This window comes from Mustela erminea, chromosome 15 (genome assembly GCF_009829155.1).
Source record: "Mustela erminea isolate mMusErm1 chromosome 15, mMusErm1.Pri, whole genome shotgun sequence".
Lineage (NCBI taxonomy): Eukaryota > Metazoa > Chordata > Mammalia > Carnivora > Mustelidae > Mustela > Mustela erminea.
In genome coordinates this window covers 31820099-31844045 of record NC_045628.1, presented here as the reverse complement: position 1 = coordinate 31844045, position 23947 = coordinate 31820099, and the positions used below count along the sequence as shown (strand labels likewise).

Here is a 23947-nt window from a genome sequence, read left to right as displayed (position 1 = left end):
AGTAGTAGTTTATTCAGGATGTTTATAATTGTGTCTAATTAACATTGGTGGTCAGTGAAATAACCCTAGGTTATTTAGATTGTTGGTCTATACTGCTTACTGCCTTGGTTGTACACAATTATTATTGTATATTACTATATATTATATATATTACTATATAAATCTTGTGGTGGTTCCCTTTCATTGGTATAAGCATGTCAGTCTTGGGTACCTTCTGATTTGAAATAAGTTTTTTCATATTCCTAGGTAGAAACTAGGGTTGTTGCTTTTTAAAAACTGACTTAGTTAATTTTGCATTTTTTCAAGAAATTAAAACCAATGTTTATTTCTTTTCTTTTTTTTTTTTTTTAAGATTTTATTTATTTATTTGACAGAGTGAGATCACAGTAGGCAGAGAGGCAGGCAGAGAGAGAGAGGGAAGCAGGCTCCCTGCTGAGCAGAGAGCCTGATGCGGGACTCGATCCCAGAATCCTGAGATCATGACCTGAGCCGAAGGCAGCGGCTTAACCTACTGAGCCACCCAGGCGCCCTCCAATGTTTATTTCTTATAAATTCTTTTTATGAAGAGAATTTAGGCTTTCAAACATGGAAGCAAGGTCTAATAACATTTAATATAAAGAATACTGGTAGCACATTTAAAGTATTTATTTTAGGATATATCATTTTCAGTATTTTTAAACTTTCGCCTCACTTGTGGCAAGAGGAAAATGGAAGTACATTATCCTGTATAAGCAGCTAAACCTTCAACTATTTATTCATTTTCCACAGATGGACGGAAACCATTTCCAATTAACCATGGGGAAACTAGTGATGAAACTTTATTAGAGGTAACAATAAAACTTGTTGGCCTACTTCAAGTGTTATCAATGTTCTTGTTATCTTTAAAATATTTCTAAAGATCACTTGAATAACATTTTCTCTGCATTTGAATGCTTCTGTGTCCTTACCCTCTTGAGAAAATCCAAAAAGAAAATTCTGAGTTAGTGTTAAAAATCTACACCAAATGAAGAGAGTTTCAGAGTTCTTTTTGTGAACAAGTATCAAATTTCAAAAAGATAAGAATAGTATTGAAAGAGTGGCACATCTTTTCCCATATTTCACTGATTCCAAGATTCCACCATCTTTATCTTGATCCTGATTTTAGAGATTTTTAGATTTATGAACAAATTGTGTGGCTGAGATAGTAATTTTCAAGTTAAGTTTCTGTAAAGTATTTTAAGAAAGAACACTAACTGTATCTTCAAGTTTTGTACTAAGGAAATTAGGCTACCAACCATTCACTCTTTCTGGTCTGTGCTTTAAATTATTTTGTATTTAGAAAAAGACGTCTGCACTAAAGATTAGTACGAATTGGGAAAATATGAAACATTTATCATTTGAAAGGAAAACACAAGTTTATAAACTGAAAAATTACACATTTTTCCCCCCATAGGATGCCATAGAAGTTTGCAAGAAGTTTATGGAACGTGACCCTGATGAACTGAGATTCAATGCAATTGCTCTATCTGCAGCATAGCTTGTCAGTGATGGAAACACCAAATACTGTATTATTTGCAACAAAAATTAAATTTCCGCTGCCACACACTAACTCAAAAATTTTGATATTTTCATTAACTTGACTGATTAAACTTTATGTGAATTAAACTTTGACTTAATCTGCGTTTTATTTTTGTCCCACGTTAAAGCTGTCATTCTTTTCTCCCCTTTGTTTCTTGTGAATGACTTACCTTGTCTGGGAACTAGTGATAGGCTTCTTATTCTCTTAAATTTCATGGGAGATTTTTGTCTTGGACACAGGTACAGTTTCCATCTGCATAGTGTAAATATATGATATATCACATATTTTGACATACTCCCTTAATAAGCAGTTGTGGAGTGTTGACTTGTCATGACCTGGACATGGTCCTAGTACAGGAGTTACAGCCATGAACACAGTCCACAAGTTCCACAGTCTTGGAGGCTATGTGCTTGTGAGAAGAGTTAAAGAACACATCAGTAAGAGATACACCAATGATAGATGTTAGGCCAAGTCAGATTTGTGTTAGAGAGTGACTGAGTGGCTACTTTAGAATCTGTAGTCAGGGGAGGCTCCTATGAGGAAGTAACTGTGAAGTTGATATCTGAATAGCTAAAAAAAAAAACCAAAAAAACAAAACAAACAAACAAAAAACCAACCCGAGAAAGGTGGTAGTGAAGAATAAAAGGAAAAAATACAGAGTCCCTCAAGTAGGAAAATCTTATGGTGTTGTAGGGCCAGAAAAAATGCTTATAAGACCAGAGCATAGAAAGTGAAGGGGAAGGTGGCAAGAGATAAGGTCGTAGGAGGAGAGGCTGAGTGATACAGGACAACAGAAAAAGGAATTTGGATTTATTGCAAGTGTGATGGTAGACCATGGAAGGTTTTAAGCAGGAGAGTGACCTGATTTGACTTATAATTTCAGAAGATCATCTTGACTCCTCTGTGGATAATATTTTGGGGAGGAGATAAGAATGGAGGCAGAGAGATTTGTGAGGTCAGTGAGAGACGGTGATGGCTTAATCTTAAAAGAAGTGGTAATTTAGATGGAGCTATGTGTGTGAATTTAATGTGTGTTCTGAAGAAGGGAGGGCTTCAGCTGCATCTTGAAGGAGAAGTGGAAGGCAGAGGAAAGGTGGAAGAGTATTTATAGAGCTGGATCAAAACACAGGTTTGGTGTGATGGCAATGCCCTATATTTTGTGGGGAGAGTATTAATTACACAGGTGTATGCAATTATCAAGACTCAGTGAATTGTTCATTTAAAATCTGTACTTCACTGTACATTCATTTTACCTCAAAAAAAAAAAATAGATTTGGGTTGGAAGGATTGTAACAGTTAGGAGAAAGACCAAATTGGTCTGGAAGGAAGTTCTAGAGCAGTCATTGAGTGTAAACGTGTATACCTGATTCACTGAGGTGACCTAGATTTCTGCGGCAGTGACCTGAGATAAGTGGTATTTCAGGAAGAGTAATGGAGTAGTGACGTAGAGAATTGATTCGATCTATGTTACTCTAAGTGTTACATCAGTATTACCTGAGAACTTGCTAAAGAGTTATTTCAGACCTCACCGTAGACCTACCAAATCAGAACTTGCGTTTTCGACAAGATCCTTGGGTAATGAATATGCATATTAAGTTTGGGAAGCACTGGATTAGAAAACTAGACTATAAGGAGGAGGGTCCCTTTAGAAGACCTTCAAACTCTCTATGGTGAAGAAGGCTTGAATGAAGTGATGGCAATAGGGATGAAGAAATCATCTGAAACAACCAGTAGTGTATGAGACTGGTGCTTCTGTCCTGCCAGTAAAACCAAGTGTTCCACTCTGCTTTTCCATCAGTTATTTGCATTCTGTACTCCCAGCTGTCTTGTATATTATCTTAAAATTTCAAGTATTTCTAAACAGTTCTTGGTTCCCTTGCTGACTTTTTCCAAGTATCTAACTTATCACCAAAAATCTGCATCATTTCTCAAAGTTTGCTGTGATGAATACTAATTTTTCAGACTTAATGGGCAAGAAGGGTTTGAAGTCAAGTATCTGTTGAAAACATTGGGTTAAAGGTAATTTTAAAAAATATAGGTTTCAGAACTCAGAGCTTTTTAAAAAAAAATCTATGTATTATGAATGTCATTTTCTAGATGTTTTATGGAACAACCATTTAGGACTGGCATTCTTTTGCACACACATTAAGATGCTAGTCTCTTGTGAAACTCAAAATTTGAAAATTTTCTCTTAGATTTATGTCTAGGATTTTAGTCCTACTACTGTATTAACTATAATACTTTGTTTAGTCACTTTCTTAAAATTTAGCACTTACAGAAGAAATTGATGATTAATTTTATATAGAAACTTGTAGAGAGACAGGGTGGTCAACAAATGGGACATTTCTGGAACTTGTTAATGATTAATACATTTGGGGGAAATGGAACTAAAGAGAACTGAAACTTTAAATGTTTTTACTTGGACTTTTGGGAATTAACTAAACATCTTTCAGCAGGTATAATGGTTTGCTTTTAAGTACTGAAATAGAGTTTATGATATCCATATTTAACCTCTAATATTTTTCGTGTTCATTTGTGACTAAAACCGAGGTTATCTGTATTCTGTGGTGATCAAATTTTAACATGTCTCAAGTGGAAACCATCTTTAATACTGTATAAAAATTATTCAAACATGATTTAAATTTAGTTTCATTCCAACTTAGATTTGTGTACAGTGCTTATTAGGTAAGCTTTGTAATTGGGTTGTGTATAACATATAACCTGTTTATCTCATTTTGAAAATAATATAGTTTAAGAGACATTTTCAGCTATTGTCTGTCTACTGTAATATCTTTCAAAGTAGCATCTCTACGCTTATGATTCTTACATTGGTGCTTGTGAGAAAATTGCAAAAAGTAATATTTTCATCACATCTAAAACATTTTTCTATCTGAAGAAATTTCCTTTAGAGAAAGCTCACATATATGTAAATATGTGTATATATACACACATATATGTATTTGTATATATGTATATATTTTTGTGTATATATCATCTGGGAACAAATATAGAGATACCCATGTGCATGTATATGCACGTGCACACACATCCACACATGTTCACATATCCATACCTAGAATAGGCAAATAACTTTGATCTAAATTCTCTGTGGATTATTTAAATCCTTGGCTGAAATTAAAGTAAAGCCACTTTGAAAAGTATGTAATCATTACAGAAGGTTTTTAGCTAATTTAGAAGGATTTATACATACATGTATAAAGTTGAATAGTTAATGTCTTTATTAAGATTCTCTGGTAAGATCTTAAAATTAGGTTTCTTGTACTCTCAACAGAATTACCACTAAAAACCAAGTGTGGAAAATACTGAGTTTTTAGATAGCCATTAAGTAAGCTTTGTCATATTTTTTGCTTCTTTTGATTTCAGAGTATGGCCTGTTGTGTTGTAGATGATTCAGTATAACGAAGAAATTTAGTGTCCTGGTGCCAACAGTGCCAGTGGATCAGACCAATCCTCATGCCTTAGTTTCCTGTATATTTTTACTTGTTTTGCCTTTGAATAAAAATTATTCTAAGTCTTTCTCTGGACTTCTTTGTTTAGGATAGTGGTTTTGAACCTCTCTATTGCTTCCGCCTACATTGTAGATGAGAGTCCCCAGTATGACACTTCCATTGTCCATACCTAGATAATAGTGGGAAGTTCTGTAGACACTAACGGCTATTATTATCAGCATTACCTCACTGTCTAATTGATGGGCTAGTTGGGAATCCCTAGTTTAGAGGCATTGAGTATACATAACCTATACTAAGAGCTATTTTGCAAAATTAATTATTTAAAAAGTTTAGGGAACCTGGGGTGGCTCAGTCGGTTAAGTGTCCAACTCTTGGTTTCAGCGCAGGTCATGATCTCAGGGTCCTGAGATTGAGCCCCATGTTAGACTCCACACTTAGCAGTCTGCTCCAGATTCTCTCTCTCTCCCATTCCCTCTCTCCCTCCCCCTGCTTTCCTTCTCTCTCTCTAAAATACATAGAATCTGGGGCGCCTGGGTGGCTCAGTGGGTTAAAGCCTCTGCCTTCGGCTCGGGTCATGATCCAAGGGTCCTGGGATCAAGCCCCACATCGGGCTCTCTGCTCAGCGGGGAGCCTGCTTCCGACTCTCTCTCTGCCTACTTCTCTGCCTGCTTGTCATCTCTGTCTGTCAAATAAATAAATAAAATCTTTAAAAAATAAATAAATAAAATAAAATACATAGAATCTTTAAAAGGCTTAGAGATATATAATAAAGCCTTTCTAATCCATAAGACAGCTATGAGTATAAATTGAATTATTGAGAATAAAAATCCATGTGGTCAAGAATAAATCCCAAATAGTGTGAATGACACATTTTAATTGATTGAAAGTGTGCCCTTTATCAACATGTATAGTTAAATTTAGTTAAAAATTTTAAATTTAGTTAAAAACTGTATTTAAATACCAGTTCTGTTCAGTAGTGTATCCCTTTAGAGCTAAAGGATAAAGTCTCCATCCTGCACATGTTCTGTGAGGACAAGATGAAAAATTGCTTGAGGTTTTATTTGTATCCTAAACATGAAAGACTTGCAACACAGGCAAATGTCGTAAATCAGACCATTTAAAAATGTCCTAAAACCTGTCTGCTGAAACATCATCCTGCCTACTGAGAGTTTCACTGCCTGAAGTAGAAGATGACAACAGGTTACATATGCATTTTCCTTTAGGACTAAGTAGCAGACAGTTATTTTTCTTTATTCTGCCTCCAACATGAAGTATTTGGAATCAGAAGTTTCTCCTGTCCTTCATCAATACTAAAGGACTACACACAGTTAATAATAGTGTGTACACAGTTGATGGGAATGTTACATTGTTTGTATTTTTACCTTGGAGACCAAAGCATAGTTCATGGTTTGGGTATAATTTAAAAGACACATTCTTCTGAGAAATTGATTTCTTTCATAAACAAAATGCAAATGCCTTAAATATTTCTTTACTTTAATGTGTTAAATAGAATTGCTTTTAGAGCCATAGTCTGGTATGGCTTGACAATCAGAGACACATGAAGTATTCAAGATAAGAGCATAATGGTACTGATTTTAAGAACTTTAGATAATAATGCTTTGGGCAAAAGAAAGACAAAGGAATATTGAAAGCCAACTGTTCACCTTACTGTTTTAATTTTTACCTTGTTTCATTTTTAGGAGATAAGAGCAGGTATTTCAGATACTAAAAATATTCCTGTGAAGACTTTGTTTTTCAGGGATAGTGGTCAACTACTGTTTTCTTAATGTGCATGAAATGCCTAGAGAAAGTAACATCTTTAGCTAGATGAATAAAACATGGAATAGAAAATGCTTAGGCCAATTTATTCATACCCCTCCTATATTAACTATAGAGTTGATAGCTATGTAGATTTTAGCAATTTGTTGAGCAACGAACCTGGTTTTAAAATTGATCTAGTTGCTCTCAAACTTTGCAGTCTCAGAAGGCCCTACACATTCTTAAAAAATATTGAGGGGCCCAGAAAGAGAACTTCTATAGGGATGATATCTGTTGACCCACAAATACTAAAGATTAAAACAAATTTTCTGAATATATTATTATTAAACAATATTCAAAAAATAATTATTTTCTTTAAAAAGTTAGAAGAGTAGCAGTCAGTATTTTACATTTTTGCAAAATCTCTTTAGTCTCTGACTTGCGGAAGACAGCTGAATCCTCCTATCTGATAATGAATGAAAAGTGGAATTGGTAACTTAGAGAGTCAGTTGGTTATCCATGTAAAAACAATTTCAGAGATGGTTGTTTGAAGACAAGGACCATGTCTCTTGCACACCATGTTATCCTCAGAGTCTGGCACAATGTGTGGCAAATGGAAGACGGCCAGATGACATTTAGCTAAACTGTATTAGACTCTCCTGCAGTGGGTTGAGACACAAACAGGAGGCGAAGATGTAGATTCAAGGAATATAGGCACCTCCTTCAAGGCACATGGTTGAGAGAAGAGAAATGAGGTCTTAGGTGTGTGGAATCAGGATCAGTGGAGGACTTTTAGGTTTTTTTATTAAAAAATTTTTTTAAATGATTTTATTTATTTTCTTGAGAGACAGAACATATGAGCAGAAGCAGTCTCCCCGCTTAGCAGGGACCACCCCCACTCAGCCCCCTGCACAGATATCGATCCCAGGACCCTGGGATCACAACCAGAGCTGAAGGCAGATGCCCAGCTGACTCACCCACCCAAGTGCCCAGCAGAGGACTTTTTTTAAAAAGAGTATTTCTGGGCGCCTGGGTGGCTCAGTGGGTTAAGCCGCTGCCTTCGGCTCAGGTCATGATCTCAGGGTCCTGGGATCGAGTCCCGCATCGGGTTCTCTGCTCCGCGGGGAGCCTGCTTCCTCCTCTCTCTCTCTCTGCCTGCCTCTCTGCCTACTTGTGATCTCTCTGTGTCAAATGAATAAATAAAAATCTAAAAAAAAAAAATAAAAAAAATAAAAAGAGTATTTCTATGTGAGGATAAGCAATACTAAACAAAAAATAGAGACAAGTTGAGAACACAGGTAAGAAATGGGACGCTTGAGGGATCTAACTGTGGGCACGGAGGCAGGGATAAGATATGTGTCATCTAGCAGAACATTTTGAATTTGAATGAGCATTGGAGATGCCAGATCTTGCCAAAATGCAGATTCTGATTCAGCCATTAGATATAGGGCCCGATATTATGCATTTCTAACAAGCACCCAAGCTGCCGGTCTGAGGACTCCCACTTTGAGCTGCGTGATTCTAGAACCCAGCTGAAGAGATAAACCATGGGCAGGAGAATTAAATACCTATGGAATTTGGAGATTCTGGCTGATGGAACTTTTTAAAAAAAGATTATTTATTTATTCATTTGGCAGAGAGACATCACAAGTAGGCAGAGAGGCAGGCAGAAAGAGAAGGGGAAGCAGGCTCTCCGCCGAGCAGAGAGCCCAATGTGGGGCTCGATCCCACGACCCTGAGATCATGACCTGAGCCGAAGGCAGAGGTCAGTGGCACCCACTGAGCCACCCAGGTGCCCCTGGCTGATGGAACTTCTTAAGGGAGAACTTTCCCCCTAATATCCAATGAGTACCCTTTCCCACTAAATGGCTATTTTATGAGAATTACTTCACTAGAAAATTTCTGACCTTGGTAATTTAGAATCTCGGTGTTCTTGGGGCTTGTGGGTGGCTCAGTTGGTTAAGTGTTGGACTCTTGATTTCGGTTCAGGTCACGATCTTGGGGTCCTAAGACAAAGCCCAACGTGAGGGGCACTGTGATGGGTTTAGAACCTGCTTGAGACTCTCTCCCTTCCTTTCCAGCTGCTCTCCCCATTCCGTCTCTAAAACGAAACAAAGATTGAATCTCAGTGTTTTCACAATGCTTGATTGACAGCATGATATTGACATTACGGCAGCAAATATAGTGGTTCTACCAAAAACCCACCGAAATGTCATTGATTCAGGAACAGAGCTCAGGCTCTGGTTTCAGACGTGGTTTGATTCTTAGTTCTGTCTCTATGTGGTTGGTCTTAGGAAAATTATTAATATATTAGATAAAAGTACCCTTATGTGGGTTTTTTGTGAGAATTGTAACTGTGGTACATAAAAGCCTACTCAAAAAAGATAGTTATTATTATCACAATCACCCCCAACGAGTGCAATAACCTGTATTGAACATATTTTTAAAGTTTGTGTCATGAATCATGAGACTCACCTAATTTTTGGAAGAATTTGAATAAGAAGATGGAATGAATAGATCACATTTCGTTTCCATGCACAAGGGAACTGTGCATACTTCTTCTGTAACTCAGAAATGGTTTGACTTAAAAAAAAATCTCAAAATAGCTGAAGTTAGCAGACATGCAATTTAGCAAGGACGATTGGAATTTTGGTCTTTCCTGTAATAATACTATACCAAAGCATACTGCTCATTAGGAAAACATTTTTATCTGAATCTTTTACTCTTGAGGGCCAGAATGCTGTTTTTCTTTTTGATAGCGATGTTTACAGAATCTAAATCACCCCGAATAATTACTTCAACATTTCAAGGTATTATAACTGCTTATGCTTCATTTACAAGCTATTTGAATTTTGGTGAATTCCAGTATGGTGCTAGAGCAACAAAACGAGATCAGATAAGGTCACTATGGGGTTTGTGATATAAACCTATGTTAATTTTTATCACAACTCCTGTAAAGAAAATTCGGATATTTAAAATTTCCACTTTTTACAGTTGGGCTTTCTATGCTGAGAATAGACCTCTGAGAGCTGGAATTTGGAGGCAACTGATGAGTGCCCACATCTGGGTAGATATGGGCTGGCTCTGATCCACGGAAGAGTCCACAGCACAGGACATATCAATAGTTCTTTGACTACATCTCCATGGTTGCTTTGAAAGCTCTAAGGCGTAATGCCTCTATCTGGTTTTCTTCTGGAACACATACAGTTGGAAAAGAGGAAGTCAGAAGGAGGTTAGAAATTAAATACTACAACTGAGATTAAGTTAAATAAATCTCAGAGCACCTGGGTGGCTCAGTTGTTTAGCATCTGCCTTCAGTTTGGGTCATGATCCCTGGGTCCTGTGGAGCCCCGCATCTGGCTCCCTGCTCAGCGGGAAGCCTGCTTCTCCCTTTCCTATTCCCCTTGCTTGTTTCCCTTTCTCACTGTCTCTCTTTCTGTATAATAAACAAGTAAAAGTCTTAAAAAAAAAAAAAAGCTAAGTCAAACTAACAGACTATTCCCAGCCATATTCAATCTGAACTTTTATTGCCAGTAGCCACACTACTGCAAATATCTAGTGCCCTCCTAGCAATTTTGTAATCGTTACTGACCTCTTGTACTGGTAGGATATGTCTGGGTGATGGACGACATTAAGGTAGCATAAGGCATGTTGTAGTTTGCAAGGTGCTACCACATACACGGTGTTAAGGACGTGCAGAAATGTCAACCAAGCTGCTGAAAGCCACTTTCAGTTTAGGTTTGTGAGCCCAGTGTTATTAAGATCCTTCTGGATTTAACTTTGAAAAGTTCTTCTCATTCTTTTTCTAAATCTTGTAATTGTCTCTAAGTACTACCTTCATAATTGATGCTCTTACTCTAGCCATGCTTTTGAGAGTTTTAAGAATTATAAGCCCCGGACTTCTTTCAAAGGGACCAAACTAGAAGTGGATACTTAATGGTGGGTGACATGTTGATTTATGACCACTACCCTAACCTGACATTAGATCTAGTCTACAGGTAGGGCAGTAAACATAGACAATACTAATGTTTGATTTTGAAAAATCTAGTTATGCATTAGAAAAATCTTGTTTCCTCTCATGGTATTGGCTGAGTATGTCAGGATACCAATTAAAAACTGATCTAAAAATTAGTAACTCCTGCTCTTTGGATGTAGCATCCAATAAACTTTTCTCTGGCCATGAGGGTTCAATAACAGAGCATCTCTTTGGCAAAAAAATTTTTCTGGGGTGAAATATTACCGTATAATCATTTTGTTGTACAAATCTTTTTTTAAAAGGCTAATTTTTTTTTTTTTTAAAGATTTTATTTATTTCTCAGAGACAGAGGGAGAGAGCGCGAGCGAGCACAGGCAGACAGAGAGGCAGGCAGAGGCAGAGGGAGAAGCAGGCTCCCTGCTGAGCAAGGAGCCCGATGTGGGACTCGATCCCAGGACCCTGGGATCATGACCTGAGCCGAAGGCAGCTGCTTAACCAACTGAGCCACCCAGGCGTCCCTAAAAGGCTAATTTTGCATTGCCAATATCTTTTTCTTTTTTGAAAAAAATTTTTTTTTTATTATTTTTTTAAAGATTTTTTTTTTTTTTTTTTTTTTTTTGTAAGAGAGAGAGAGAGTGAGAGCGAGCACAGGCAGACAGAGTGGAAGGCAGAGGGGGCTCCCTGCGGAGCAAGGAGCCCGATGTGGGACTCGATCCCAGGACGCTGGGATCATGACCTGAGCCGAAGGCAGCTGCTTAACCAACTGAGCCACCCAGGCGTCCCTGAAAAAAAATTTTTTTAAAAGATTTTATTTATTTGACAGAGAGAAAGAGATCACAAGTAGGCAGAGAGGCAGGCAGAGAGAGAGAGAGAGGGGAGGAAGCAGGCTCCCCTTGGAGCAGAGAGCCTGACGTGGGGCTCGGTTTCAGGACCCTGGGATCATGACCTGAGCTGAAGGCAGAGGCTTTAACCCACTGAGCCACCCAGGTGCCCCGCATTGCCAATATATCTTTTAAATTTTTTTTTTTTAAAGATTTTATTTACTTGTCAGAGAGAGAGAGGGGGAGAGAGCGAGCACAGGCAGACAGAATGGCAGGCAGAGACAGAGGGAGAAGCAGGCTCCCTGCCGAGCAAGGAGCCCGATGTGGGACTCGATCCCAGGACGCTGGGATCATGACATGAGCCGAAGGCAGCTGCTTAACCAACTGAGCCACCCAGGCATCCCTTGCCAATATATCTTGAAAAGAATTTTTCCTGTCTACAATAAATAGCTCTTTATATTTTACACAGCATAGTGTTAAGTCTTTCCCTATAAACTTTTTTTTTTTTTTTAAAGATTTTATTTATTTTTCAGAGACAGAGGGAGAGAGCACGAGCGAGCACAGGCAGACAGAGAGGCAGGCAGAGGCAGAGGGAGAAGCAGGCTCCCTGCCGAGCAAGGAGCCCGATGTGGGACTCGATCCCAGGACCCTGGGATCATGACCTGAGCCGAAGGCAGCTTAACCAACTGAGCCACCGCTTATCTAGACTATGCCAAGAGGTCTATCTCTGCAAAAATAAAATGGAGTCCATTATAATGCTTCCTGAAGTAACAAAGCCACATATCTGTAGTCACTACCTTTAATTATTCAAAGATCCAGTAGAAGAAGACACGTGTGTGTACAATCTGTGGAGGAGTGTTCTTGTGTGTGTGCAGATCCATAACATAGTGTAACTAACTGTCTTAGTTAGCAGAAATGGGATAGGTAGGTGTCTTCTCTGTCCTGAGAAGGTCCCAAGGTCACGTTTTTGTTTTTGTTTTTGAGTTCAGTCATATAGGTTTGGACTGACTGGTCTGTTTCTGTCCACAGGGATCAAAGAAGTTGACAGTAGAGTCATGGATGGCGCTCTTCCTGCAAGAACTCCCCGGGACTTTGGTGATTTACATCACAGGCCATCTGGTTTCATTCATGATCCTTGGGGGCATTCTCAAGTGACCCCCCCACCTGCCATTCAAGGAAACCCCTTTACCTCTTTTCGTATGGAAGCTTCTGGCTGAGCTGGGTCCGAGGCTGGCCTCTTCTGTGATAATCTCCAATCCTTGAGGGAGAACCAGACCTGTCTTGGCGTGATTTCATGGCCATCCTGGAGCTCTGAAGAACAGCCAAGGGCTTCTTTTCATAGCTCTTTGTAAGGTTTCTTCATAGTGTATGAAAGTAAGAATGAGCTTTGTTAGAAATTTGTCATTTGGGGTGCCTGGGTGGCTCAGTCGGTTAGGTGGCTGCCCTTGGCTCAGGGCTGTGGTTCAGGGTCCTCAGATAGAGACCCACTTCAGGATCCCTGCTCAGTGGGGAGCCTGCTTCTCCATCTGCTCCTCCCCCCACCGCCCCCATGTGTGCTTTTCTAATAAATAAATAAAATCTTAAAGAAAAGAGAAAAGGAAATAAAAGAAAATAAATCTGTCATCTTACAACTGAGGCCCCACTAGTACTAGCGGTAAACCCAGGAGTACAACCTGGTCTCTTGTTTCTTGGGCCAGTCTATTTTGTAGTTTTTGAATCCTTTCCTTTTTGAAGGTAATATATTATCAATACCTAGCCAGTAAGAAAGGCTTATTAAAAGGATTATTAAGGTCCTTATTTTCTATAATTCTATAATGATTTCTATAATCAAAGCCCTTATTTTCTATAATTATATAAAAATAAGTTTCCTATAATGGATGAGCTGTTTCTTCTGTCAATCCATTTCAAAATGTAAACAACAATGGTTATTATAAAGTGTTAATAATACAATAAGCACTGTGCTTATTTTTTTTCGCCTGCCTTTTTAGCAGAACAGTTTGAACAGATAGTATGGTTGTTGCTCTATTTTAGTAAACTTAATGAGAAGTCAGGTAGAATTTCTCTTCCAAACCATTAAAAACAAAAAGAAAAAAAGAAATATGTTTTAGAGAAATCTGGACTTGACTATTTTTGTCTGTGATTTTTATTACTAAAGATATCCTTTTAGGGAAAATACAGAGTTTATTTTATTCATTTCGCAGAGCTTCAGGAAGAGAAATTTAGTAAACACACATTCTCTCCTTCTTTCCCAGAAGCCCCAATAGTTTTTTTAAAGCTAATTCTAGGGTAAGTCCTTTTGATCTCACTGCTATCACTTAGAGAATTACAGTGTGGTTTTGCAATTCTGGCTAGAACGCAAATGCAGAATCTTAATGGCAACAGCAACAAAAAAAGTCCTACATTTAATGTAAAATGATTTGAGTTCAATGATATGAAACTGTTCCACATGTTTAAAAAAAAAAAAAAAAAGCCAAACTCTAAACTCTTAAGATCTTTACCATAGGAAGAAAATAACTAACCGTTCTTCTTATTATGGGGTTGGTCCCATGTTTTGAAAGTTATAATCTCAGTTGATCTCTTAATGGGATGTCTGTGAACACAGGAGGAAGACTGATAAGAACCAATGGCTTCTCATCTATTTCTTCTCAGTTAACCATCCAGCAGGTTCCGAAGACAAATTTAGGAAGCCTTGTCTTCGTCCACTGGGCAAAGCACTCATCACTATCCTAAGGCTATTCTAAAAGCCTCCCAAGGTTTGTCTGTGATTTGGGGGAGTGATAAAATATGGATTCACCTAGATTTTCCCCCTTCTATGTACCTCTGTCTTATCTTCATTTCTTAATCTGTAACATGTTAGCTTCTTTTCCTCTCTGGCTTCTATTGAGTTGAATCTACTTGCCTGAATGTCATTAATGTAAGTGCTGGCAACATCATAATCCTTTAATTACTAACACTATTAGATACATTTTTGTGGGTAAAGATGATATAATTATGACTTTATCATTATATATGTATGTATTTTTTGTTTACCTGAATTTAATTTTTTCCAGCTTTATTGAGATATATTTGCCACACATTATGTAAGTTTAAAGTATACAACATGATGATTTAATACACATATAGTTGTGAAATGATTGCCACAATAAGATTAGTTAACACCTCCATCACCTCACATTTTTTCTTTTTATTCTGGGTGAGAACACTTAAGATTTACTCTCTTAGTAACTTTCAAGTGTATAATACAATATCATTACCTAGAATCACAATACTGTACATTGAAACCCTAGAACTTATTCATTTTATACCTGGAAGTTTATACCTTTTAACCAATATCTGCTAATTTTACGCCTTACTTCCCACCCGTCTCCACCCCCAGCCCTTGGCAACCACCATTCTATTCTCTGAGTTTGGCTTTTTTAGATTCCACATATAGGTAAGAATATACAGTACCTGTCTTTCTCTGTCTGACTTATTTCACTTAGCATAAACACTTCAAGTTCCACGCATGTCGTCCCAAAAGGCAGGATTTCCTTTTTTTTTTTTTAATGGCTGAATATTCCATTTTGTATGTGCGTGTAAGTGTGTGTACACGTGTGTGTATGTGTATGTATAATTTCTTCATCTGTCATTGGATACTTAGGTTGTTTTCATGTTTTGGCTACTGTGGAATAATGCTGATATCTCTGAATGAACATGGGGTTGCAGATATCTCTGAGATACTGATTTTGTTTCCTTTAGATGTAAACCCAGAAGTGGAATTGCTGGAGCATATGATAGTTTTATTTTTTAATTTTCTGAGGAAACTCCATACTAATTTTCACAATGGCTGCATCAACTTGCCTTCCCCCCCACAGTGTATAAGTATTCCCTTTTCCAAACATCCTTGCAAATACTTGTTACTTTTAGTCCTTTTGTTTTCTATCCATTCTGACAGCTAGGAGGTGAAATCTCATCGTGGTTTTGATCTGCATTTCCCCGACAGTGTTGAGCATCTTTTCATGTACCTGTTGGCCATTTGTATGTCTTTTTTGGAAAAGTATTTTTTCAGGTCCTATGCTCATTTTCAAATCAGATTTTTTTTTCATTTTTCTTTTTTGCTATTGAGTTATATGGATCCCTTATATATATTGGATATTAACCCCTTATCAGATAGATGGTTGCAAATATTTTCTCCTATTATGTAGTTTGCCTTCTCATTTTGTTGATTCTTTTGTAGTACAGAGCTTTTTAATTTGATGTAGTTCCACATCTTTATTTCTTTTTTTTTTAAGATTTTATTTATTTATTTGACAGAGATGACAAGTAGGCAGAGAGGCAAGCAGAGAGAGAGGAGAAAGCAGGCTCCCTGCTGAGCAGAGAGCCCGATGCGGGGCTCGATCCCAGGACCCTGAGATCATGACCTGAGCCGAAGGCAGTGGCTTAACCCACCGAGCCACCCAGGTGCCCCCACATCTTCTTCTGTTTTTGTTGCTTGTGCTTTTGGTGTCATATTCAAAAAATTATTGCCAAGACTAATGTCAAGGAGTTTTCCCATGTTTTCATTTAGTAGTTTTACAGTTCAGGTATTATAATTAATCCATTTCTGCTTAACTTTTGTAAATGATGAAAAACATAGGGTCCAATTTCATTCTTTTGTGCATGACTATCCAGTTCTTCTAATACCAGTTATTGAAGAGAATATCCATTCCCAATGTATAGTCTTGATAGGGACTGCACTGAACCCACAGATGGCTTTGGGTACTATGGACATTTTAACAATATTAAGTCTTCCCATCCATGAACATGAATATCTTTCCACTTACTTGTGTCTTTGTTTTCTTTCATCAGTCTTATAATTTTCAGAGTACAGATCTTTCACCTTCTTGGTTAAATTTATTATTTAGATATCTTATTTTTTTTAAGATATTGTAAATGGTATTGTTCTTTTTCAGATAGTTTGTTGTTAGAACTATTTCTGTATTTTGTGGCAATTTTACTGAAGTCATTTATTAATTTTTTGTGGAGTCTTTAGACTTTTCTCTATATAAGATCATATCATCTGCAAACAATTTTTATTATATTTAATATATATATTTTTATCTACACTCCAGTAGTGAATCTCCCCATTAATAAAGGTATTACAGAAGCATGAGAAATATATATACAATCCAGATGTTAGCTATCTTTGAACTCATAAGGATTGGTACATTTTGAACCATAACCAACCACAGTATAAATTCAGTTCTTTTATTAGAAGAATTTCCACTGTGCCTGTCTCTTCTTGCAGACGTTTTCAGTCATCAGATCCTTTTCCTCTTATAATCTTTGCCCAGACCTCATTCAGTCCGGTTCTTCCTTGCCCCTTCCTCTTTATAACTCAGAATAGCCTTTGTCTTCTAATTCACCCCAACTCTTCTCTACCCCACCCATGTGTTGCAAGAAACTTGGGCTTGGGTTATGCTTCTAGGGTGCCAAAGCATTAACCAACAAAGCCAATCTCTTCCTGAAGAGCAGTGGTTCTCAACTAGGGTGATTTGCCCATCCGCCCCAGGAGACATTTGGCAATACCTGGAGACATTTTTGGTTGCTGAATTTTCAGGATGCTGCTAGTACCTAGTGGTTAGAGACTGGGGATGCTGCTATACCTCCCACAATGCACAAGACAATTCCCCTAATAAAGAATTATCTAGCCTGGGTTATTAATTGTACTTCTGTTTAGGAACTCTGCTGTAAAGAAATTCTTGTATTAGCTGCCATAATCAACAGTATTTTCTACTCTGCTACTACCAATGTTTTACTAGTTCTGTGTATTAAGAGTTGTTATATGTGTGTGTGAATATATATGTATATATATACATATATATCTATTTATGTCCACATATACTCCCATCAATAAATAGTTGTTAAATACCAGATATTCCTAAATTGCTTAAGGCTGAATGAGAAAAATAAATACAATACCTCATGAAAGGTGCTATGATGACATAAAGAAGAGATATCTAACCTATCCTAGGATGATCTGCAAAGATGTTTTGAAGGATACTGAGAAGCAAGAGACCTGAACTGAGCCTGGAAGAATAAGTAGGAGAAAGCCAAGCAAGGAGAGAGGGAAGCACAAATCTCACAAAGGGAGAAATACGGGTAAGGCATGTGGTTAGAGGTGTGGGCAGGACCAAATCCTGGAAACCATTAAATGACCCTTAAAAACAACTGACATGTGTCTGGGTGGTATAGTCAGTGGAGCATCAATCTCTTGGTTTCAGTTCAGGTTGTGATCTTAGGGACCTGAGACGGAGCCCCATGTTGGGCTCCTGGCTCAGTGTGGAATCTGCTTAAGACTCTTTCTCCTTCTCTTCTGGCCCTCCTCCCTCAAAAAAAATACATCTAAAAAAAAAAAAAGGCAATTGGGAGTCACTGAGGAGTAATGGAAGGTGGGATATTTTGGCTTCATGATAATATTTATATTTTAGAAAGGTCATATGATTTCTGAAATCCAGCTGTGAGCAAATGAAGGTCTGACCTAATATAATAGATATGGAGATGGAGAAGAGGGCCAACTGGAGATTTACTACAGAAATAGATGGACAGGACTGGGAATGGGGTAGACACAAGTGAAAGACAAGACCAAATTTTAGTCGCAGTACCATTTGCTAAGTCAGGGAGGACTGGAAGAGGTTGAAGTTTGTGGGATGAGATAGCCAAAAAAGATATTTGGCTGTATCGTTGTGTGTATTTTCTCATTTATGAAAGTAATATATATTTTGTAAAAAACTTATAAAAGAGAAGCACAATATCTCCATTTGGAAATAGTTGGCATTAAAATTTGGGAAATTTTTTCTGATTTGTTTTATGTGGCAAAATACACATTTGAAAAATGCAATCACATATTAGGGTGCTTTATACATTGCTTTTTATCCATTCCAGTATGTATTTTTAAACATCTCCCTATGTCTTGAGTTGCCTTTTACTTTTTTTTTTTTTTAAAGATTTTATTTATTTATTTGACAGAGAGAGATTACAAGTAGGCAGAGAGGCAGGCAGAGAGAGAGAGGAGGAAGCAGGCTCCCTGCCGAGCAGAGAGCCCAATGCGGGGCTCGATCCCAGGACCCTGAGATCATGACCTGAGCCGAAGGCAGCGGCTTAACCCACTGAGCCACCCAGGCGCCCTGCCCTTTACTTTTTAATGACTGAGTGATAACCACTCTATGGAAGAAACGTAATTTACTCCACTTTACCTGTTGTCACTTTAGATTACTTTGGGATTTTCATTTTTTTAAAAGATTGTATTTATTTATTTGAGAGAGAGAGAGAGAGAGAGGGAGAAACAGGCTCCCTGCTGAGGAGGGAGCCCAATTCAGGGCTTAATCCGAGGATCCCAGGATCATGACCTAAGCTGAAGGCAGATGCTTAATGGACTTTGACAGAGATCACAAGTAGGCAGAGAGACAGGCAGACAGAGAGGGGTAAGCAGGCTCCCTGAGCAGAGAGCCCGATGCGGGACTTGATCCCAGGACCCTGAGATCATGACCTGAGCTGAAGGCAGAGGCTTTAACCCACTGAGCCACCCAGGAGCCCCTGGGATTTTCATTTTTAACAATGCTTCATGTCATCACAAGTTTTGTCCTTCAGAAGCTGAAAAAAATGGAGTTTGAAGAGCAAGATACTTATTAAGGATTGACCCCTGTGAAACAAAGAGGGAAGAACTGGAAAGAGCAAGGGAGAGGGGTGCCTGGGTGGCTCAGTCATTGGGCTTCTGCCTTCGGCTCAGGTCGTAATCCCAGGGTGCTGAGATAGTGTCCCACATCCGGCTCCCTGCTCAATGGGAAGCCTGCTTCTCCCTCTCCCACTCCCCTTCCTTGTGTTCTCTCTCTCGTTATCTCCCTCTGTCAAGTAAATAAATAAAATTAAAAAAAAAAAAAAAAAGCAAGGGAGAAGTTGAACTGTGACCCAGGCTTCATGTTTAGGGAAAGGACCCATCAACCGTACTCTGCTTTGGATAGAAATGACTGGACTTTTCTAACGTACAGTCACTCAGTCAGCGGATGAGAGCAGCTCTGAGAGGACCATGAGCTCAGAGGAGGCTGCACTCAGCAGCTCAGGCAGACCTCAAAAGCACTGGCAGCTGGCGACTGTCTGCTGACCACACTCTTTCTCCAAAGGAAGGTTTGGCTAGCATATCTGTGTCCACCACAGTGGCTCATTTCACGCACAGATCTTTCTTCATATTCTTAGGATGAATGCCCAGAAATGGAATTGCTGCAACAGAGTATGAGTAGTTAAAATTTTTAAAATATTTGTCAAATTACCTTCAAGAAAGATTGTACCACGTTCTCCCACCAACCGTTCATCGCTAATGTATAAACACATGACAATTGTACTGTTTTTCAATATTGGAAGGTACTTCAAATTCTTTGGGAAAATGAACGATATTCTTGATGATTTATTGTTGTGAATTTATCTTTAAACTCCTGCGGTAGGTTACCTTTTTCTATAGAGCTGCATAAATCTTTCCAGAAGGATAAAACACTCTAATGACTGATAGTAGAAGGCAACGATTTGAGGTTGGGGTACCAGGTGGTGGGTATAATAGAGGGCACGGATTGCATGGAGCACTGGGTGTGGTGAAAAAATAATGAATAATGTTATGCTGAAAATAAATAAATCAATTAAAAAAAAAAGAAGAAGGCAACGATTTGGATTTGGGCTTCTGAGTTGCAAATTGCATCACTAAAGAGGCCAAAATGGCTGATGCCTGAGCCGGCTTGAAACAGAGCTCACCATCCCCTACAGCTCTTTCCATGTGAGAATTTGAGCAAATAAACGAAACTCCCATTTATAAGGAAAAATTCATATTTGACACACTGCTGTGAGAGAGAGACTAATGAGAAATAATAAGTGCCTACTCTCTGTCAAGCGATGCCCTAGGCTTCCACATATACCATCCTACTTAATTCTCACGACTTCTCTCCGAAGTAGTTATTATCATCACATTTTTCAGATGAGGTAATTTAAGGTCAGTGTGTCTGGTTACTTGGTAACCTTAGTCATTCAGATTTCCATCTTTGTGCTTGTTACCATCCTGGGCTGTTACCCCCTAAGCTTTTAGCCCAGTTACATAGCAGCCGGCTTTAAACAGTATAGTATAGGTACATAGTAACTGTAATAACAGTAACCCTCATGAAGCTTGGGGAATGTCTGTCCTTCTCCTGGACTAGAAGTATATGGGAGTCAGTATCTAACAAGACAATGCTAGTCTAAAAAAACAAAACAAAACAAAACAAAACAAAAGCCAGGAATTTAGGAAACAAAACGAACAAGAGAAAAAAAATAAGAGAGAGGCAAACTAAGAAACAGACTCTTAGCTGTAGTTCTCTACTTGGTTATGAGAGGGGTGGGGAGAGAATGGGTGATATAGGTGATGGAGATTAAGGAGAGAGCAGTTGTCCTAAAGAGCACAGGGTGACGTATAGAAGTGTCGAATTCACCACACTGTACACCTGAAACTAATATAACACTGTATGTTAACTCTACTGTTATTAAAAACTTAAAAAATATATATTTTAAAGATTTTATTTATTTGACAGGGAAAGATCATAAGTAGGCAGAGAGGCAGGCAGAGAGAGAGGAAGAAGCAGGCTCCCTGCCAAGCAGAGAGCCGGATGCGGGGCTGGATCCCAGGACCCCAAGATCATGACCTGAGCGGAAGGCAGAGGCTTAACCCAGTGAGCCACCCAGGCACCCCCCCCCTCAAATATTTTAGTAATAAAAAATAAAATACGATTAAAAAAAAAAAAAGCAGTGTGTGTGTGTGGGGGGTGGGGAACGGTTGAAGGAGGCTATTCGAGGCTAAAAAAAGACCTAACCAAATGCAATTGTGTGGTCATTGTTTGGATTTTGGTCTGAGTAAAACAGCTGTAAAAGACATTTTGGTATCAGTTGAGGAATCTGAGTCTGGATGGGATATAAACTGATACGTGATAATTCCTTAGCTTCAGTTAGCTGTAGTTAGGTGTGAAAATGGAAATATTATGTAGAAAAGTGTCCCTTAAAAACCGAGATGTGGGGGCACCTGGGTGGCTCAGTGGGTTAAGCCACTGCCTTCGGTCATGATCTCAGGGTCCTGGAATCGAGCCCCGCATCGGGCTCTCTGCTCTGCGGGGAGCCTGCTTCCTCCTCTCTCTCTCTGCCTGCCTCTCTGCCTACTTGTGATCTCTCTCTTTCAAATAAATAAATAAAATCTTAAAAAAAAAACCACAAACCGAGATGTGTATTGTAATATCGAGGGGTGAAAAATTCTTTAAGCAGGAAATGAAGGTGATGAAGTGAATAGGGTCAAATACAAACCATTGTTAAATACAGACGCTAGGTTTTTAGCTATTCTTATACTAGTCTCCTGCTCTATGCTTGTTTACTCCTTATAATGAAAAACGACGTCAATCAACCGGAAAAAAGAAAATAAGGGTTTCTTTCCTTTAGGAGAGTAAGAACCGATCTTTACCTTCCTCCAAAGGTGCCGCCATCAACATGTGGCCTGAATAGGGCTTCGGGAGCATCACGCGAGGTCCAAGGGAGACCGGACCAACGAACACGTTCCTTTCCGAAGATTTAATTTTTGAGTGAAAAGAACTCACATAAGCCAAACCAGGAGCCCCGACCCTCCAGCCCCCTGCGCACCTACCCAGGACCGCTGGGGACACTGAATAACCTGTCACCTTACTGTCCGACGCTCGGGGTGAGGGCGAGAGAAATGCCAGGCTCCCCTCCGCTCCCACCCTTTGCGGAGAGGCCGGGCTGGAGTGGCAGGTACGTTCCAGCTCACCCACCTGGAGGCGGGGTGGAGAGGGGCTGGACCAGAGTGGGGGGAAATGGGCGGCACACGCTCAGGCCACTTCCCTCACCTGCCACCAGGAGGGCTCGGGCTGCGGCGCGGGGCGGAGAGCTTGGGGCGGGGAAGGCCACGCACCTGGCGGCGGGGCCGCGCGCAGCGGGACAGCGGGCTCCGCGGAGCCGCGCGCGCCGGGCTCAGGCCGCAGGTGAGGGCGGCGGGCCGGGCGGCTGCGCGTCACGGAGGGCCGCGCTCCTCCAAGGGGGAAGTTTCTTGGCCCGGAAAGGTGCAATTGTGTGCAGCTATTCCTGGTATGTCAGGCGGGTCCGGCGGCCGCAAGCCGAGGGGGCGCCTCTTGCCCGGGTCCCCGGGAGAGGGAAGGCGGCCAGGAGGGCAGAGACGGGAAGGATGCGGGCGCGGGGGCGCAGTCCCTCGGGGCGGAGCCGCGGTCTGGGCGGGCAGCGCGGGAGCGTGGCCTTGGCCACGGTCTCCTGGCGGTCGGTGGCATCTCCTAGCCCAGACAGTCTGCCCACAAAGGCGACTGCGGCCGGGAGACCCCGGGAGCCGCAGGGGGGCGGACGGAAGCAGCGGCTCTGCGGCCCGGGGTGGGCGGCGGCGGGGTGGGCTGGGGCGGGGCCATTCCGGGGAGGGCGGCGGCCGCGGCGCTGCGACTTTTGAAGTCCTCACAGTGGCGGGGCGGGTGCGACGCACCGCCTCTCGTCTCCGGTCCACCTCCCGCGCCCTGCCCGGACCCCCGGGGCCCCGGGGTCGTTTTCGGGAGTTGAGAGGAAGCCACGTCTTCAGGTACTTGTGGGTTCGAAACTTTCCAAACTGCAGAGCGCAACAAAAGGAAAGAGAGCCCAGGCGGCAGGGCCAGGCGCGCGCCGCACCCTCCCCCCGCCCCTCCGCGCACTCATCGCGTCTTTCTTTCCCTCTTACCCTAGTCCTGGAAAGGATGGAGGAGGCCGGGGTCGACTGCGCCGTAGCTTTCGCCGAGGCCCAGCGATGGGTGGAGGTGAGTGCCTTTACTTTTTTCCGCACGAGTTTGAGGCCTCGAGGCCGCTCCCGCTGCTGGGCGCTTCACCTCCTCTCGGGACCCGCGCCGGCGCGTGGCAGCCGGTTGCTTTGCAGTTTGGGGGACTTTGCAAGTCCCGCTTCTCCTATCTTTTAATATCCAGCTAAGCCGAGTGCTGCCCTCCCTACGACGGGCTCGCTGGCTTGCCCAGAGCTCCTCTGCCAGGGCGGAGGCCGGCGCTCGGCCACTTGGGTTTGGGGACCACACGTCCTCGTGCGCCAGACCACGTCAGCACCGGGTCCGAGGCGGCCCAGTGCCTCGCGAGCTGTGCTTCGGGGGTGTTGCAGTGGGAACACCCGATTCTTACCTGCAGGGGCAGTGGATTAAGCGTGCGTTGAGTGGGAGGGCAGGTGGAGGTTAGGCACTTGAGGCGCACCTGGAGAGATGTTTTCTCCCGCGCCGCCTTTGGAGCCCGGAGTCGGGGGAGGGATGTGAGTCAAGGTTTTTACTTATTCAGAGTCGGCACCGATGAGACTAACATCTCC

At 40.7% G+C, this 23947-nt stretch overlaps 2 protein-coding genes across 16 annotated transcripts in view; both read left to right on the top strand.

Moving 5' to 3' along the window:
* The window catches only part of UCHL3 (ubiquitin C-terminal hydrolase L3), a 59348-nt gene extending 46565 nt beyond the window's left edge, over positions 1 to 12783 (top strand). For 3 of the 5 annotated variants that reach the window (XM_032314742.1, XM_032314740.1, XM_032314744.1), the window contains 2 exons: positions 769 to 827; positions 12613 to 12783. In XM_032314742.1, the coding sequence (XP_032170633.1) occupies positions 769 to 827; positions 12613 to 12738 (185 nt within the window). In that variant the 3' untranslated portion in view covers positions 12739 to 12783. Of the gene's footprint in view, positions 1 to 768; positions 828 to 1432; positions 1645 to 12612 lie in introns of those variants that run through there. The other 2 variants (XM_032314743.1, XM_032314745.1) reach the window with 1 other exon arrangement.
* A 10308-nt stretch (positions 12784 to 23091) lies between these two features.
* Positions 23092 to 23947, top strand: part of LMO7 (LIM domain 7) — a 204021-nt gene continuing 203165 nt past the window's right edge. For 10 of the 11 annotated variants that reach the window (XM_032314738.1, XM_032314739.1, XM_032314737.1 and 7 more), the window contains exon 1: positions 23332 to 23402. In XM_032314738.1, the coding sequence (XP_032170629.1) occupies positions 23343 to 23402 (60 nt within the window). In that variant the 5' untranslated portion in view covers positions 23332 to 23342. Of the gene's footprint in view, positions 23192 to 23331; positions 23403 to 23947 lie in introns of those variants that run through there. The other variant, XM_032314733.1, reaches the window with a different exon arrangement.